This window comes from Marmota monax, unplaced genomic scaffold, assembly GCF_021218885.2.
Source record: "Marmota monax isolate L192 unplaced genomic scaffold, Marmota_monax_Labrador192_F-V1.1 WCK01_AAM20220418_F8-fsc00181, whole genome shotgun sequence".
Taxonomy (NCBI): Eukaryota; Metazoa; Chordata; class Mammalia; order Rodentia; family Sciuridae; genus Marmota; species Marmota monax.
In genome coordinates this window covers 1626288-1645594 of record NW_026694276.1, presented here as the reverse complement: position 1 = coordinate 1645594, position 19307 = coordinate 1626288, and the positions used below count along the sequence as shown (strand labels likewise).

Here is a 19307-nt window from a genome sequence, read left to right as displayed (position 1 = left end):
TTATTTTGTCTTGATGACTACTGAAAATACAAATGTGATTGCTCCCATTTTCCCTTTACTTTTTCTTTATACTGTATGTGTGTGTGTGTATATATATATTTTTTTTCTTTTTTAAGAGAGAGAATTTTTTTAAATATTTTTTCAGTTTTCGGTGGACACAACATCTTTATTTTATTTTTATTTTTATGTGGTGCTAAGGATTGAACCCAGCGCCCTGCGTATGCCAGGCGAGCGCATTACCGCTTGAGCCACATCCCCAGCCCCTGTATGTGTATATTTTTAATATCTGCATTTCTCTGTTTATCTTGAGGTAGACACTAGGTTTGGGTAGGAAAATAATTCTGTAAGAGCCTTTTTATTTTTAAACTTATAAGGAGGGATGGATAGAATGAAGTAAAACTTAATTCCCATAGCTCTTTTCTGACCTCTATACCTCTCACATATTTTTGCTTAAAAGCTATGATTCCTTTAAAACACTGTGTGTGACTCATGAGGTTTTGTTCACATCTTTCTTTGTTCCCTTCTCTTAGGGCATTGTTGTTATTTTGTGGGGGAAATCTATGGATTTTTAAATTTTTTCCCTGAGAGGTTTATTCTTCCCTCTATTCTTCTAGACTTTTTAAATGCCTCAATCTCCTCTGCCTGTTCCGTTGTCTGGACTAAAAGGGAAGAAGAAAATCATTTTTTCTTTAAGTTTGATTATTTTATTCTCTGTAGCATGTTAAAAACTTTAGCACCCCCCCCCCCACACTCATTTTTTTATTGGTGCATTGTACCCTTACATAATTATGGGATTTGTTGTTACATATTTATACATGCACACAATATAACAATATAATTTGGTCAGTATTGCTCCCTAGCATTTCCCCCCTTCCTTCTATCTACTGACCTCCCTTTGATTTTCATGAGATCCCCCTCACCTTTCTTTTCCTTTTTCCTAGCTTTCACATATGAGAGAAAACATGACCCTTGACCTTCTGAGTTTGACTTATTTTGCTTAACAAGATGATCTCTAGTTCCATCCATTTTCCTGTAGGTGACATTATTTTATTTCTTTGTGGCTGAATAAAACTCCATTGTATATATATACTACTTTTTCTTTATCCATTCATCCATTGATGGACACTTATGCTATTTCCGTAGTTTGGTTGTTGTGAATTCTGCTGCTGTAAATATGGATGTGCAAGTATCACTGAATATGATGACTTTAATTTTTTAGGGTAAATACCAAGGAGTGGCGTAGCTGGGTCCTATGGTGGTTCCAGGTTTAGTCTTTTAAGGAACCTCCATACTGATTTTCATAGTGGTTGTACTAAGTTCCAATGCCACCAACAGTGTAAAAGTATTTTTTTCCATCCTCTCTAGTGTGTATTATTTTTGTATTCTTGATGACTGTCATTCTTATTGTTGTGAGATGAAATCTCAGTGTAGTTTTTTAAAAATTTATTTTCATTAGGTATATATGACAGCAGAATGCATTTTTGATTTATTGTACACAATTGAAGCACAATTTTACATTTCTATGGTTGTATACAATCTAGTGTCACACCATATATGCAATCATACATGTACCTAGGGTGATGATGTCCATTTCATTCCACCATCTTTCCTGCCCCCATGCACCCTCCCTACCCTCCCTCCCTCCCATTTGCACAATCAAAGTTCCTTAATTTTTCCCATGCCTCCCACGTCTCTGTTATGGATCAGCATCCATTTATCAGAGGGAACATTCAGCCTTTAGTTTTTTTGGGATTGGCTTACTTTACCTAGCGTGATATTTTCCAACTCCATAATGCAGCTGCATCAATGTTCATGCAGCTCAGTTCACAATAGCTAAACTGTGGAAGCAACCTAGATGCTCTCTAATAGATAAATGGACATATAAGGGGGACAAACGAATGTCAGTAGAGGGGGCAGAGAGAGAAGAGGGGAGGGGAGGGGAGGGGAGGGGAGGGGAGGGGAGGGGGGATAGTAGAGGATAGGAAAGGCAGCAGAATACAACAGACATTAGTATGGCAATATGTAAATCAATGGATGTGTAACTGATGTGATTCTGCAATCTGTATATGGGGTAAAAATGGGAGCTCATAACCCACTTGAATCAAATTGTGAAATATGATATATCAAGAACTATGTAATGTTTTGAACAGCCAACAATAAAAAATTAAAAAAAAAATAGATAAATGGACAAAGAAACTGTGGTATATATACACAATGGAATATTACTCAGCAATAATAGAGAATAAAATTATGACATTTGCAGGTATAAATGGATCTCAGTTTAGTTTTGATTTGCATTTCTCTAATTGCTAATGATGTTAAACTTTTTGATATATTTGTTGGCCATTTGTATTTCTTCTTTTGAGAAGTGTCTGTTTAATTAATTGCCTATTTATTAATTGAGTTATTTGATTTTTTTTGGTGTTAAGTTTTTAAAGTTCTTTATATATTCTTTTTTAACATTTATTTTTTCTTTATATATTCTAAATAGCAACCCTCTGTCAGAAGAGTAGCTAACAATGATTTTTCCCCATCCTGTGGGTGCTCTCTCTTCACATTCCTAATCATTTCTTTTGCTGTGCAGAAGCTTTTAATATGGTGCTATTCCACTTATTAACTCTTGGCATTATTTCCTGAACTTCAGGAGTTCTACTGAGAAAATAGTTGCCTGTGCCTATATATGCTGGAGTATTGACTCTACATTTTCTTCTAGGAGTTTCATAGTTTCTGTTCTAATTCATAACTCTTCGGTTCATTTTGAGTTGATGTTTTGTGGAGGGTGAAAGATAAAGGTCAAGTCTCATTCTGGTTTTATGCTAGCACCATGCAGTTTTTGTTGCTAAGGTTCTGTTAGTATAATTTGAAGTCAGGTATTGTGAAACTTCCAGCATTGCTTTTTTTGCTTAGAATTGCTTTGACTATTCTGAGTCTTTTATTCTTCCAAATGAATTTTAGGACTTTTTTTCCTAGTTCTGTGAAGAATGTCATTGCTATTTGATTGGGATTGCATTGAATCTGTATATTACTTTTAGTAGTATGGTCATTTTAACAACATTAATTTAGCCTATCCATGAACATGAGAGGTCTTTCTATCTTCTGAGGACTTCTTCAGTTTTGTTCTTCAGTGTGTTCTATAGTTTTCATTTTAGAGATCTTTTACTTGCTTGGTTAGATTTATTCCTAGGTCCTCCCTCCCCCCAAGACTATTTTGAATGGAATTGTTTTCCTGATTTATTTCTTAGCAGATTCATTGTTGGTATACAGGAAAGCTATTTATTTTTATGTGTTGATTTTGTAATCTGCTACTTTGCCAATTTTTTTTATTAGCTGTAGCAGTCTTTTGGTAGAGTTTTTTTTTAGATCTTCTAGGTATAGGATCATATCTTTTGTTGTTTTTTTTTTAATATTTATTTATTTATTTATTTTAGTTTTCGGTGGACACAACATCTTTGTTTGTATGTGGTGTTGAGGATCGAACCCGGGCCGCACGCATGCCAGGCGAGCGTGCTACCGCTTGAGCCACATCCCCAGCCCAGGATCATATCTTTTGAAAACAGTGATGATTTGACTTCTTCCTTTCGTATTTTTTATCCCTTTTATTTCCTTCTTTTGCCTAGTTGCTCTGGATAGAATTTTTAGCACTATATTAAATAGGAGTGGTGAGGATAGACATCCTTACCTTGTTCCAGATTTTAAAGGAAATGCTTTCTTTTTCCCCATTTATTGTGAGGTTAGCTTTATGGTGTTGAGTTAGGTTCCTTCTATCCCTAGTTTCTTCATTGTTTTTCTCAGGATTGGGTGCTGATAAGTAAATAAAGCCTTCCCTGCCTTTATTGAGCTAAGTGATTTATGACCTTACTTCTTTTTATGTGATAAATTACATTTATTGATCCCTGTATATTAAACTATCCTTGCATCTCTGGAATAAGAACAAGTTGGGGCTGGGGATGTGGCTCAAGTGGTAGCGCGCTCGCCTGGCATGCGTGCGGCCCTGGTTCGATCCTCAGCACCACATACAAAACAGAGATGTTGTATCCACCGATAACTAAAAAATAAATATTAAAATTCTCTCTCTCTCTCTCTCTCTCTCTCTCTCTCTCTCTCCTCTCTCTCTCTCTCTTTTAAAAAAAAAAAAGAACAAGTTGGTTGTGATATATGATATTCTTATGTTGTTGAACACAATTTGCTAATGTTTTGTTAAGTATTTTTGAATCAAGTTCATCAGAGATATTGGTGTGTAGTTTTCTTTCCTTGATGTATCCTTATCTGGTTTGGTATAATATGATACTGGCTTTATAGAATGAATATGGAAATGTTCCATCCCTTTCTATTTCATGGAATAATATGAGGAGTATAGGTATTAGTTCTTTAAAGGTTTGGGAGAATTTTGCTGAGAACCCATCAGGTTTAGGGCTTTTTTTTTTTTTTTTTTTTTTTTTTGGAAAGCTTTTTATTACTACTTCTATCTCATTGCAAGTTATTGGTCTGTTTAGGTTTTCTGTATCCTCTTGATTCAGTTTGGCAGATTGTATTTGTCTAGAAATATCCTTTTCTTCTAGGTTTTCCAAAATTAGAATATGTTTTCATGGTAGTCCCTAATCTGCTGGATATCTGTGATGTCTGTGATGATTTTTCCTTATTCATCTCTAATTTTATTAATTTGAACTTTTTCTCTTTTTTCTTTTGGTTAGTTTGACTAAGAACTTATTAAACTTAACCTCTTAATGTGCTGGTCTTTTTTAAAAAAATATTTTATTTTTTAGTTTTAGGTGGACACAATATCTTTATTTGATTTTTATGTGGTGCTGAGTGTCACACGCAGTGCCTCATGCATGCTAGGCGAGCACTGTACCACAGAGCTACAGTTCCAGCCTCAATGTGCTAGTCTTTTCATTTCTGTTTTTAATTGTAGGCTTCCCTTAATAGAATGGGCATGCCATTTTCTTTCAGTAATCATGAGTAACCAAAATGGTTATTTTTCTGAGGAGGGGGGTATGGTGAGGAGAAATAGGGAGCAATAAAATCATTCCTTAGCTCAGTTCTGGACTTAAGACTGTAGTAGAGTGAGAATGGGAAAAGAATTAATTATAAATTCTTCCATGGTGCCTTGCTAGAAAAAGTCTTTGTAACACCTCTAAAGTATGACTCTGTGTGTGTGTATATGTGTGTTTAATGAGACAATAATCAAGTTTTAAAGAATGGAGAATCATCTCTCTCTCTTACCTGCTTTCTTCAGGATGATGCTCGGCAATTATTTGTTTTAGCTGGCAGTGCTGAAGAAGGAGTAATGACTTCAGAATTAGCAGGAGTGATTAAACGGTTATGGCGAGATGGTGGGGTACAAGCGTGCTTCAGCAGGTCCAGGGAATACCAGCTTAATGATTCTGCTTCATAGTAAGTAATTTTGCTGTATGAAACCATAACAGAACATCATGGCCCTAGAGAAAGTTCAGTGCCCATCCCTAAGGAAATGTTTAAGTAATAGAAACTCTTAGAAGTTTATAGGATCCTTTATTAAAGATTATCTCAATTAGGATTATAGAGGACTTGGTCATTTATATGATTTGGAGAAAAGAGTTCCCTCATGGAATATAAATGGGAGATTTGGCACCACAAAATTAGCTTCATGGTATATTTATAAGAGCAAGCAAAGGAGAGACATCCAGTGTAGCTGAGTCCTGGATCTCTTCCAGCTCTATCTAGTAAGTTCCCTGTGCATAAGGGCTTGGCACTGATAGCAGTTAGAGGGGTAAATTAGAATTGTGACACTCCTTTTCATGCAGCCAGTTGTCTGTGTATGGGCTGCATGCTATGATTTTTCTGGTACTAGTCACCACTTACAAATCTTTTGCCAGATTACAATAATAGACTTTATTATAGAAAGAGAACATTGAGTCATAAAATGAAGTTTGAAGCCTTTTTTTGTTAAGGAAATTTTCTTAATATTAGTTTTAGAAAATTGGTAATTAATACTTAGGTTGCACTATTATATGTCATTCCATTTTGACCCTGTGCACATTTGTTTTCAGATCTAAATTTATTGGTTTTTTTCATTAAACTTTTTTGGGGGAACTTGTTGAGTACTTGATATCTGTGTCCTTCTCTGTACTAGATAAAAGCATTTAAACATTAGGTAATTCCTCCATTATTATATTTTCCTACTTTCCCCATTCTTATTTTATCATATATTGTTATAAGAAATTAAATGATGTTTGAGAAGCTTGCTTATGACTTTGGAAATATTTCAGGATTCTTGCCCACCTTTTAATAACATTTTTTAGTTGAAGATATTAATTTAAATAATTCTCCCATGGTCATCAGGGATAGATTTTTTTTCTTTTTTTTAAATTTATTTTAATTAGTTACACATGACACTACAATGATCTTGACATAGGGGTAGATTTTAATTGCTTTTTTCTATCATAGATTCAGTAAGCTCTGGATCTTCAAAGGACATGTGATTTACAAAGTTGGTTTTTCCCTCCATAATTGTTCATCTAAGCTTGACTCCTTAACATTAATGGTAATATTTGGTTACATAGAAGATCTTTAATGATTCAGTTATATTGGTGCCACGTGTTCTTCAGGTTTTCAGCCTGGAAATTGGTGGAGAATTTGGCTTTGTGTCCCCCTGCCCACTACCACCACTGGGATTGAACTAAGGAGCACTCAGCCACTGAGCCACATTTCCAGCCCTATTTTGTATTTTATTTAGAGACAAGGTCTCACTGAGTTGCTGAGTGCCTCTCTTTTGCTGAGGCTGGCTTTGAACTCACAGTCCACCTGCCTCAGCCTCGAGAGCTGCTGGGGAGAATTTGACTTTGAAGCAATCTTTTAGTTATTCCACTGAACAAAAATTAAATTTTTTTTTTAATAATTTGTTTTTGACTTAAGTTAAAAAAAAAAAAAAACAGGCTAGCAGCTGTTTTCTAGTGGTAAAGCGCTAGTATGCAGGAGGCCCTTGGTTTGAAAACAACCCCTACAAATTTATAATCCTGCTTCCTGAATTAAAACAGGAAATATTCATTCTTATTATAGTTTTCATCATTCAAATTCCATTCTCTAATGTTCCATCAAGAGGTTAAACATGCAAATAATCTATTAGGCTTAAATTCTGACAACTTTGGTTTTTCTACTGTAAACTTCAGAAATTTTCTTGAATAACATTGTCATGTTGTTTTTTAAATTGGCCTTGACAATGTAATTCTGTAGAATTAAAACCACTTTTGTTAGTGTATGCATAACCTACTTTAAATGTCCTATGCTAGGTTTATAGTTTTCCTGATTAATATTCCATGATACTGAAGATCTGATTTTGTTTTGCTACTTTAGTAACAGGTTCAGAATCTACTTTTGGCAACGAATTATTTAGTCTGTTGACTTGCTATACACATGATTGGCTTCATCAGGTAAAAATAAATGTATTTATTTTTTAGTTACCTAAATGATCTGGATAGAATATCCCAAAACAACTACATTCCAACTCAGCAAGATGTTCTTCGGACAAGAGTGAAGACCACAGGCATTGTGGAAACACATTTCACCTTCAAAGATTTATACTTCAAGTAATTATTAGCCTTTTTGCTAAATAAGCCTAACACAAACATTAACCTTTCTTACATTAAGTAAGCTCTAAGATTTGTCTAGGCAATATTCCTTTGTTTAGAAATTTATCATATTATCAGCCATTATCTGAATGTTTTAACTAATGGGAGCCCAAACATTTCTTTTTTTCTCCAAGTAGAATAAAATATTTGATGCATTTGGAGGAAACTAAATTCAGAATTAAATTGTAGTTCACCTACCAATAGAATCAATCATGTGATTACCAATTTGTATTACTTGTAATTTTATTCTCTTTAGCTACTTTTTGTTAGTCTTGAAAACAGACATTGAATCTTTAGAATGATAAAAATACTAAATGGACATAACTTTCTGATTAGTTATGTGGCTTCGTTCTGCCATTTTTATATTAAATTTGAAATAACAGTGTCATTCCTTTCTTACTGGTTTACATTTTACTTTAAGGAGATGGATCTAATATTGTGATGGGTCTTGGATTGATGTGTGCATAGAATTATCAACTAAGTTCTTAGTATAGTACAGAAAGGAAAATGAGCTTGAGGGAATAGGTCTTTGGGGGCAATATAATGACATAAACAGTGATTGGATTGTTTTAGAGAATAAATTCTAGTATTCTAAAACAAAGAATTTTCTTATAGAGTTAGTAATTAATTCTAAGACAAGCCACAGCTTGTCTCTGTGTTAATGGACTTTTATAAATAATAAAACAGTCTCTTTGGTTCCCATTTTCTGCTTTTGTGACCTTTGAGATTAGGAGTGAATTTTTCCCCTTTGATACATGATGTACTTTTTGGTTTCTTCATGCTTATAGGTAGAATGGGATAGCATTATTCTGTACAAAGGTAAATAACTACTGCCACAGATCCTTTTAGTTTTCTTTTCTTTGAAATAGTTGCCTTCCAGAATTTGTGAAATCCATAGATAGTTATGTATTACTGGGTACCAGTTGTGGTCTTGAAATTGTAATACACCAAACAGATTTAAAACCTGCTGCAGTATATTAATAGTTAAGCTGAATGTTTTTAGAATAGATTGGCTACTTATCATTCTGATGAATTTATTTAACAAGAGCAGCAAAAACCACATGGAATAGCTAGTGAAACCATAGGAATGAGATGTCTCTTTGTGTACTATAAAATTAGCAATTTTTTATAATTAAGTGTTCTGACCATTATTTGTTTAGTGTGGGAAACTTTTGTTGATGTCATAGATTTTTCTTTAGTTAAGTAAATCCTGTCTATCGGATCAGTAGCAGATTGAATTAAAGTGCCACACCACTTTATTATTGGCATGTAGAGATATCTTGTTATGAAGTACTATCATTTCTTCCTTTTCCTCTTCTCTCTAGGCAAAACCACTATCCATTTATTCAAACATTTATTGAGCATCTACCATATGCAAGGCATTGTGTAATTGCTTACTTGCCTCTCAGTTATGAGGTAATGTTTATAAAATGTTGATCTGTCAGTGAATGATATTGTAAATGTTAATATGTACTAAAAGCCCACCTTGGAACTTCACAGTGTTCTACCAGATTTATGGACTTTATGGAAGAAAATGTGGGAGTAAACTGGAATTATTCGTGCACTGGTCTCCCCTTGAAAGAGTTCCATGGTGAAATATGTGGTATTAACCTTCCTACAACCTGTGATCTGACCCTTTGTTAAAGCCAGCTTGTTACTGCATCATTTCAGGTGTCATGCATGACCAGAGTTGAATAAAGAACTGTGCAAGAGCCGGGCGCGGTGGTGCACGCCTGTAATCCCAGCAGCTTGGGAGGCTGAGGCAGGAGGATTGTGATTTCAAAGCTAGCGTCAGTAAAAGCAAGGCACTAAGCAACTCAGTGAGACCCTGTCTCTAAATAAAATACAAAATAGGGCTGGGCATGTGGCTTAGTGGCCAAGTGCCCCTGAGTTCAATCCCTTGTACCTTCCCCGCCAAAAGAACTATGCAAGATCAACCAAAAGAAGGGTTGGTCACAAATAAGATGAATATTCCCTTTCAAATGTATATCAAGAAAACACCAACTCTATCTTTATATCTTTCGATCTCTGGGGGGTAAATAATCCTGGAAATTTAGGTCCTTAGAAATTGTAGATCTGATACAATAAACCAGTATAGCAGAGTTTAGCCTATAAAGTTGTTATCATTGTTATCAAATATAGATTTTAAGAGTCTTATTTATTTACATGCATACCTCATCAGATCCAGGTGGCAGCTAAAAGACATTGCTGAGTGTAGGTGACCCTGGCATTATAATAAATAGGTGAGGACAGTAATCACAGAAATTCAGCACTTTACTAGAGAGTGGTGGACTAAAACTAATCTGTGGTGAAACAAAGTAGTTGAATAATTGAAACTTCATGTTATTATTAATTAGGTTCAAGAAAGACTTGGAGCTGGGAAATAACTGGTTAAGGAGTTTTAAAAAATACCGGGTTCTTTGTCCCACCATAAAATGTAATTATTTTTTTTCATAATTTTTCTCTCAAATATTTTGACTTAACACAGGGAAAACTAACTTGTGAATCAGTAGGAAGATGTTGGAAAGCAGAATACAAGTTGGAGACTTAGAGACAAATCATTCTGAGAGGCAGGGTGGTGGGATGGATGAGTATAGATGCTAGAATACTTTAGAGTGCTTGAGTCTGGATCCCCAGTCCCCATCTTTATAGTAGTGTGCTTTTGAGAAAATTATGACATATCTATGCCTTAATTCCTTCATCTGTAAAATGAGGTTGATAACAATAGTACTTTTGGGATGTTAGGAGAGTAAAGTGAGTAAATGTTTTTAAGATGTCTAGAGTAGTGTCTGGCACAATGGTAAACACTCAATAAATACTGGTTTTATTATGATTGCTATTATCTTAAGCTGTATTATTCAGCTCTTCATTTTTTCCTTTCTTTGTCCTCTCTTTCCTTTAATTCATTTCTGTGCTTATTCTGCTGACTTTTGGTATGTCCAATAAAAGATTTTATAGGGAAGAACCTCAGCTATCTATCTAAATGAGAGTTTAAATTATTCCTAAATTTTATTTTCTCTTTTTGCTCTTTTTAACTTTTAGTCACAGATAATTATTTTGACTACATTTTATCTGCTCCTTGTTTGTCTTTTCTATTACAAGTGAGATTTTGAATATGTAATAATGGAAAGATTTTTAATCATTACAGTTTAGGGGTTGTATAAATGTGATCTTGTTGAATTTGTGCTTTTTTTCTCTTTGCTCAGGATGTTTGATGTAGGTGGCCAAAGATCAGAACGAAAAAAGTGGATTCACTGTTTTGAGGGGGTAACAGCAATTATCTTCTGTGTGGCCCTCAGTGATTATGACCTTGTTCTGGCTGAGGATGAGGAGATGGTATGTTGAAGCTTCTAGTTAAAAGCCTGTCTGATGCAGTCAGGAAATGGAAAGTAACTCCCATAATAACTGAGTGTATCCATTTGTTCACTAAAGCAAAACTTAAGATCCTTAGTTTTTCTGTGTGTCAGTGAGAGTAGATTTTCAAAATTAATTGTTACATCTCTTAAAAAGATGTAATAGCCCTCATTGAGTATGTGGACAGGGATAAATGGGTTTCTTGGTTTGTCCTTCTTCCCACCAATAATTATAAAAATGAGGACTGAATCAACTTTGTACCTGACATATTTCCATGAATCCCTTTCACTGCTTTAAAACCCGTTGGTCTGGTTTTTTATTAAATTAATCCACTTTTTAATCCTCTTTTTTGCTCCTGACTTATTCTTCTTTTTGGGGTACTGGAAATTGAACCTAGGGGTGATTTACCACTGAGCTTTTACCACTGAGCTACATCCCCACCCCTTTGTATTTTTCATTTTGGTTGTAAGTTCTGTGTCAAAGGAACTGCTGAGCTAGAGCCAGTCCTCATTTTGGGATAGGGTCTTGCTATGTTATTGAGGCTGGCCTTGGCTTTCAGCCCTCCTGATTAAGCCAGTCCCCATCTTTTTAGTCCTCCTGCTTAAGCCAATCCCCAGTAGCTGGGATTACAGGCATGCATCACCATCCTGGTTTGATTTATCAACCTTTGATTGTTTTTCAGAACCGAATGCATGAAAGCATGAAATTATTCGACAGCATTTGTAACAACAAATGGTTTACAGACACTTCAATCATTCTCTTCCTTAACAAGAAAGACCTTTTTGAAGAAAAAATAAAGAGGAGTCCATTAACTATCTGTTATCCAGAATATACAGGTACGGGTTCATGAAAGATTTTATTGGATGTACATATCTTAGGTCAATTCTTCAGTAACATTCATCCAACCAGCTTTTGTTGTGGGTGTTTGTTTATTTGTTTTTGTGGTACTGAGGATTGAAGCCAGGGGGCTTTACTACTGAGCTACATCCCCAGCCCTCTTTGTTTTTTTATTTTGAGATGGGGCCTTGCTGAGTTGTTTAGGGTCTTGCTAAATTGCCCAAGCTGGCCTTGAACTTTCAGTCCTCCTGAGTCAGCCTCCTAAGTAGCTGGGATTACATGCATGTGCCACCATACCTGCCTGTTTTTTGTTTTAAATGTTTCATATATGCCCTTAGGGAGAGTATTCACTAGTATTGGTATCAGCATTAAGCACAATGATTAAGATCCCCTAGGAGCTGGGGTTGTGGCTTGCTTAGCATGTATGAGGCACCGGGTTCTATTCTCAGCACTGCATAAAAATAAATATAATAAAGGTCCATTGACAACTAAAGAATATTTTTTTAAAAAATCCCTTGAGTACTATTGACATAATCAGGTTTTCTATGTTCACCTTAACTTTCTGACCTCATTTTTTGAGGAGAGTAAACAAGGATAAATATTAAAATTTGGTATATGTTCACAAAGATAAGATGCATTGTGTTCAAGAAACTCAATCTGGTTTTAGAAAGAGAAACATAATTTTATTGCAGTGTAAAATGTACATTGATAGAAGTAGAAAGAAAGAAAGAAAGAAGTGGTTCCCTCCTATGGAGTCAGCATAGTCTTTTCTTAGAAGAATGGCACTTGCATGAGCTGTTAAGAAGTTGAATTAGAAGTCATCAGGCAGACAGGAATAAAAGCATTTTTTAAAAAGGAAATAGCATATTTGACAATATGAAGGTTACAAAAATGACAGGACTTGTTCTGGAACCTTGTGTTATTATAGGAATTTAAAGTGGTAGGAAAGCAGTAGTTAGATGGTCAGGAATGAGCTCATGGAGAGACAGTGAAGAACAGTTGGAAGATTTTAACTGGGGTGCATAAGGTAGCATAAATACTGCTTTAGAAAAACTATGCAATAAATGATAATAAATATAGCTAATAGGGGAGTTGAATTAGGAAGAACTTTGCCAGAATATAGATAAAAACTTTTGGTGAGGACCCAGGGATCGCTTATATAAGCCAAGGCCAAGAATACAGATAGGTCTTTGAATGGAATTGGAACTAGGAAATATAAAGCTGTTAGGTATGCTGGAAGTACTCTTTATCCTTATCTGTTTCCTTCCTGCATCTCTTCTTTATTCTTCTCTTTCTCTATTTATCAACTTTTTGTTTTACAATAAAAGATGGCCTTGTCTGAGTTTTTGTTTCTTCTCCCATTAGAAAGGTTGGGTTGGGATTACTTGGCCTTAAGTTTGAATTCCTGAGATAGAAATTCTGGCCATAGTTCAATCAGGCTAAAATCTATGGGCTAGTCATTGGAGGTGGGTGGTTCAAACATGACTACCAGGGCTTCACCACTATGAAACTTGGAGGTCAGAGTCAGGTATTCCCAGGAGAGAACTCTTGTTAGCTGAAGCACTGTAAGTGCTTTCTATAAGAAAGGGAAAGGATATGGCAAGGGTGAAGAAATGGGAAGAGTTAAAGGAACCCATATTTCTGTCTCAATTGGATATATGTGCTATGATCTGAATTCATATTTAGGATAGTTATTTTGAAATATCTGTGGAACATCCAGATGGAGATGTGTATTAGGTGGCCTAGGAACTTTGGAAGAAGTTGGGTGAGTTTTATATATATATATATACACACACACACACACACACACACACACACATATGTGTGTGTGTGTGTATGTATCCATTTTGTTGTGAATTTGACAATCCTAATTTCCTTTGTGCAATTAGTGAAATTAAGTGGGAAAAGAAGGAATTAAGAGTCTAAGAAGGATGGATGGATAAACAATTGTGGCATATACATACAATGAATGTGATTTAGCCATAGAAGGGAACAAAGTACTGATAGTTGCTCCATCTTGGATATATGTCAAAAATATACCAAGTAAAAGAAGCCAAACATAAAAGATCACATATTATGTGAATTCCTCTTATGTAGAATATCTAAAATAGTTAAATTCATAGAGATAGAAAGCATGTAGGTGTTTACCGGGGGAGGAGATATGGATAGCATGAGGAGTGATTATTTAATGGGAACAGGGCATTTCTCTGGAAGGTAAAAACAAGTTTCGAAACATTAGAAGAATGATAGTATAACATTATGAATATATCAAATGATATGAAATTGTATGCTTTAAAATTGTTATGTTGGGTGAATTTTCCTTGATAATTAAAAAAACAAAATGTGTAAGTAGTCTTTTTGTTTTGGTATTGGGGATTGAACCCATAGGTGCTTAACCACTGAGCCACATTCCCAGACCTTTTTGTATTTTATGTTGGGACAGAGTCCCATTGAGTTGCTTATGGCCTCACTAAGTTGCTGAGGTTGGCCTTAAACTAGTGATCCTCCTGAGTCAGCCTCTTGAGCTGCTAGGATTACATGCATGTGTTACCTCACCTGGCAGAGTCATTGGTTTTGGGACAGAAGGAAAGACATCTCTAAATCCAGAGAGCAGATATTGGTAACTTTTAAAACTAGGTGGTAGGCTAAAAAGTTGAGGTATACTTTAAATCTCATGGCCTCTATTTTCTCAAGAAAGTAGAAATTGATATCTGTTCAGAGTAAGGAACAGAGGGAGGTGAGAATTAGATGAGTTTATAGAAAGGAGCCAAGTTTTTAGGATGGGAAGAGAAATCATACTGAAGTAACAGTGTTAGCATTAATTATGAAGGGCCTCTGGGAGACTTCACCAAGGCAAAGAGCCTTCATTATCATATCCATTTTGTTGTTGTGAATTTAACAATCCTAATTTCCTTTGATTTCATTAAAGATTCTCACAGTTCTGCTGAGCATGGTGGTGCTTGTAATCCCAGCGGCTCAGGAGGCTGAGGCAGAAGGAACATGAGTTCAAAGCCAGCCTCAGCAAAAAGCAAGGTGCTAAGCAACTCAGTGAGACCCTGTCTCTAAATAAAATACAGAAAAGGGCTGGGGATTCAGTTCAGTGGTCAACTGCCCCAGAGTTCAATTCCTAGTATCCAAAAAAAAAAGATTCTCATAGTCCTGATTTACCAGTTACCCATTTTGACTGAATATGATTCACGTTTCACTCATTTGCGTCCTTTAATTTACTGTGGGTTTCCTAGTCCTGATTTACCAGTTACCCATTTTGACGAATATAATTTACTTGTCACTCATTTGTGTCCTTTAATTTACTGTGGGTTTCCTACAGAATTCAAGAAACCTACTATAGACATTTACAAAGTTGTCTTCCTTCAGTTCTTTAAATATTTTATTTAATTTTTCTTTCTTTGATAAATTCTTCATTGTTATCAAATTTTCTTTGTATTCTTGGTGGTTGATACTTTTGGTCATGCTTGATGTCATTGAAAACAACCTCTGGTTTAGTGGAATAAAAGTGTGTAATGGCTTTGTTGAGTTTCCCTGACCTTGCAGCCGATTTAAAAAACTACTTTTACTATCTCCATAAAGGGCACAAGATGGTGTCAAAGGCAAATATTTTGGCACATGCCTGTAATCCTAGCAGCTTGGGAGGCTGAGGCATGAGTATCTTGAGTTCAAAGCCAGCCTAAAGCATCTTAGGCACTAAGCAACTAGCAAGACCCTGTCTCTAAATAAAATATAAAAAGGGCCTAGGGATGTAGCTTAGAGGTTAAGTGCCCTGGGTTCAATCCCCTATATCAAAAAAAGAAAAAGTTACAGATGTTACTGAAAACAGGGTTTACTTGTGGTTTTCTGATCCCTCCTAAAAATAACAGCTTTATTAAAATATAATTCAGAAACTATAAAATTCACCCTTTTAATGTGTATAATTGGGATCCCCTTACCTTTTGCACCTGTTGGTTTATCCCTTTGGTTGTTTAAATTATTACTTTTAACATTCTGAGGCTAGGGGCTGGGATTGTGGCTGAGTGGTAGAGCACTTGCCTAGTACTCATTTACTCAACATCCCTGACCCCAGAGGCCCTGGGTTCCATCCTCAGCACTACATAAAAATAAATAAAATAAAGGTATTGCATCCAACTACAACTAAAAATTAAATATTAAAAAACGGGGGGAGGGGTTGGAGTTGTGGCTCAGTAGTAGAGCACTTGCCTAGCAAGGGTGATGCACTGAGTTCAATTCTCAGCACCACATATAAATAAATTATAAAATAAAGGTCCTTGGACAACCAAAATAATATATATTAAAATATAAAACTCTGAGGCTAAGCCCTCTTAAAACTGGGATGATTTTGAAAAGAAGTATGCCTTATCCTTTTGAATTGTTCATTTCAAGATCTTTCCAAGTAGCACAGGCTCTCTTTGACCTTTTCAACAATTGTGTTTTCTAGAAATGCACCCTCCTACTTCCCTTGTTTCCTTTTATACTTTCCAGATTTTTTTCAGCTGAAATATCTAAAGAAAGGGGATAGAAAAATTTGTTATTTTCCTCAGTCTTTGTGATTATTTTATTTTAGTTTCAATAGGAGATTGCACTAATGAAGAATATAGTGAAGAGATATAAAATTCTGTTGCATCATGTTTCCTTTTTTCATAAGGAAATGGATGGCCTGACTTAATTGAGTTCAGCTGTTATAATTTGCACTGATAATATTGAGTATCTGTTTTAGGTTCTAATACATATGAAGAGGCAGCTGCTTACATCCAGTGCCAGTTTGAAGATCTGAACAGAAGAAAAGATACCAAGGAGATCTACACTCACTTCACCTGTGCCACAGACACCAAAAATGTGCAGTTTGTTTTTGATGCTGTTACAGATGTCATCATTAAAAACAACTTAAAGGAATGTGGACTTTATTGAAGAGGGTGGATGTTAGTAAAAGGTAAAAACATCATACAGTTTTGCTAAAGTGCTATAGTATAATCTCTTGGCTTTGTAAACTTTTTCTAATTAAGAATATTCTTCTTTTCTAGCTACAGCAGTATGGAGTGTTGAGACCAGACATCTTTTGCTGTCTCATGGGGCAGCTGCAAGCATGACGGGACCAGGGAATGGCAGAAGCATGCAGAATCTTAGCACTCTTTAGTACAATTTTCTGTATTAGGGAACTTTTAATTGACATGAGATACTCAAGTCAGACATTGGAATTGGAACAGCTGTAAAGCATGGTTTCATCATCAAGACATCACTTGGATTTTATAATCTTAAATTTTAGGGCAGATCTGAAGTTGAGGTGCTGCATTCCAGAACTTCAATATGTGGCTTACTTTTTTTTTTTCCCCCTTCTTAACAAATCACCAGTAATTCATTTCTGAAGTTTTTTTCATCAAGAGAATAACTCATTACTAAATGTTACTTCTTTATTTGCGAGAGAATCTTTATTAAAACACAGTCTTAACTATGCATATGATGTCACCAGATTATCTTGAAAATATTCCTCTTAATAGGAACTCTTTGTTTTTAATTCTTGGTGTGGTCAGAATATACATCAATAATTACTTAAAATTCTGTCCAGTTATAGGGGCTATAAATATAGCTTTTTTGAATGCAATATGGGTTACTATTATGTTCAAAGTAAACTATGGTGGTTTCTAAATGGTAATTACATTGGAGAGGTCTGCAATAAGATTCTAGCTCTCTTTTTTCTTTAAGCTTATGTGGTTGAAGGTTAACCTTGTTTTATGCTAATTACCAAATTACTAGGTACATGCTGATGTAGTATGATCAAGTCAGCTTCTTGGATATGGACACACCCAGGGCAGCTATTAATTAAAAATGTAAATTGCTAAATTCCAAACAGAACCATTGACTTTGCTGCTACATATCTCTAAATTGACCACTTTGATATTCTTGCTTGTTTGTCTCAGTCATAGGGAGTTTTATATAAGGTGCCCCTTGTTTTCCATCTGTGGTCTTTTTTGTTGGGAGACATCTATAAAGTATATTAACAGTGCATGCTTTTACTTTGTAAATGTGGTGCCAAACCCCTGTTTGCCATTGTTTTACTGAAGTAATGTTAAATGTAGTAATCCTTAGTAAGTTCTTTTACCCAAACTGTTGCATTTTAGGACTTTTCCACTTTGTCATATGTACAGATTTTAATCTGTTATAGTTGGCAGCAGTATTAAAATGGTGAGTAAAGAGTCCAGGTTTGCTCCTGTTTGTAACCAGTCTTTTTTCTGGAAGCATTGTCTTCTGTTTATTTTTACCACTGCTGAGTGTGCTTCGCCTTTGTCTGAGAGTGGGTTCAGGTAGAAGTGTTCCTTCATAGACTATTCCCTTGGTGTAATAGTATTGTTGAATCTTGACTTTATGGATGAAGGTTATATGTCCTGTCTGTGTACAAGTAATATGCAGTCATAATCTGTCCTCCAGATTTGCATTTTGCTGGCATAGAGCTGTATTTACTTTAGCCTAGAGGTCTTTTTTGTTTAATGTACAGCAAATGTCATTAAATACTGAGCAGACCATTGGAGAAAGGCAAATGAAGAGAATGCATTTTGAGCATTTCAAATCAGTAATTTGAGCAGTGCCTTTTGGGGTCCAATCATTTTTAATTGGATTCTGTTTCATCTTTTGCTGTGGCCTTATTCATTGAAGGTTGGTGGTTATCAAAGCTGCTTCAAAAAGCAAGCCATAGCAGTTCAGGGCCTTCAGTGGGAATTTTTTTTTTTAAACTTATTATTCTTTTTGGAGAATCATAACTAAGCAGATGGTGTAGCTGTATTATGAAACACAGTTTTCATTAGGTGTAGAAAAACTTGATCTGAAAGAAAATTATTAGCTTCAATTGGTGTTTGACTTAATGTAAATATGGGTTGATAGGTGTAACTCATTTTAAATATTTCCTTTCCTTACTGTATTCTTCTGTAATATAGGATCATTTAGTAATTAGTACCAGTGAAATACTGTTTTTGTAGTTTTTCTATACTCTGGGTTTAATGGAATGGTATTGTTGAAAATCTAAAATAATAGATAATCCAAAGTTAATTTTACTTTGAAATGCATTTTGTATTTTCATTTGAATGTCTGTCTGATGGGTTTTTTTTTTTTTTGAAGCCCTTCTATTAACAAAAACAGTCCTCCACTTTTCTGTTTTGACAACAGTCTCTATTTGCTTGAAGATCATTCCTACCATACCATCTCAAGTAACTTATCTAAATATACATCCCTTGAGAATAGATGAGAGGCAGTTTAAGCCAGCGGTTTTCAAGTATGACTTGAGTCAAAATCACCTGGACATATCTGAAAAGATTGAATTTTGTCTGGTAGAGTAGTAATCTGTAACTTTCAAAAGATGATTCTTATCAGCTAGGCATTCAAATTACTAAATAATATTTTGAAATAAAAAATCTTTTCTTACAACAGAGCCAAAAATGTGGGGGAAACATCACATCTACTAGCCTGGACAGAGATTGCAATTTTTAATCAGAGAAGTTAAAAGTTACT

General features: G+C 35.1%; 1 protein-coding gene across 1 annotated transcript in view; it reads left to right on the top strand.

The window, feature by feature from the left end:
- Nucleotides 1-18004, top strand: part of Gnai3 (G protein subunit alpha i3) — a 43325-nt gene extending 25321 nt beyond the window's left edge. Inside the window, exons 4-9 of the mRNA XM_046467199.2 lie at nt 5237-5394; nt 7437-7565; nt 10814-10943; nt 11644-11797; nt 16528-16740; nt 16832-18004. Coding sequence (XP_046323155.1) covers nt 5237-5394; nt 7437-7565; nt 10814-10943; nt 11644-11797; nt 16528-16718 — 762 coding nt within the window. The 3' untranslated portion in view covers nt 16719-16740; nt 16832-18004. The remainder of the gene's footprint in view (nt 1-5236; nt 5395-7436; nt 7566-10813; nt 10944-11643; nt 11798-16527; nt 16741-16831) is intronic.
- The last annotated feature ends 1303 nt before the right edge of the window (nt 18005-19307 follow it).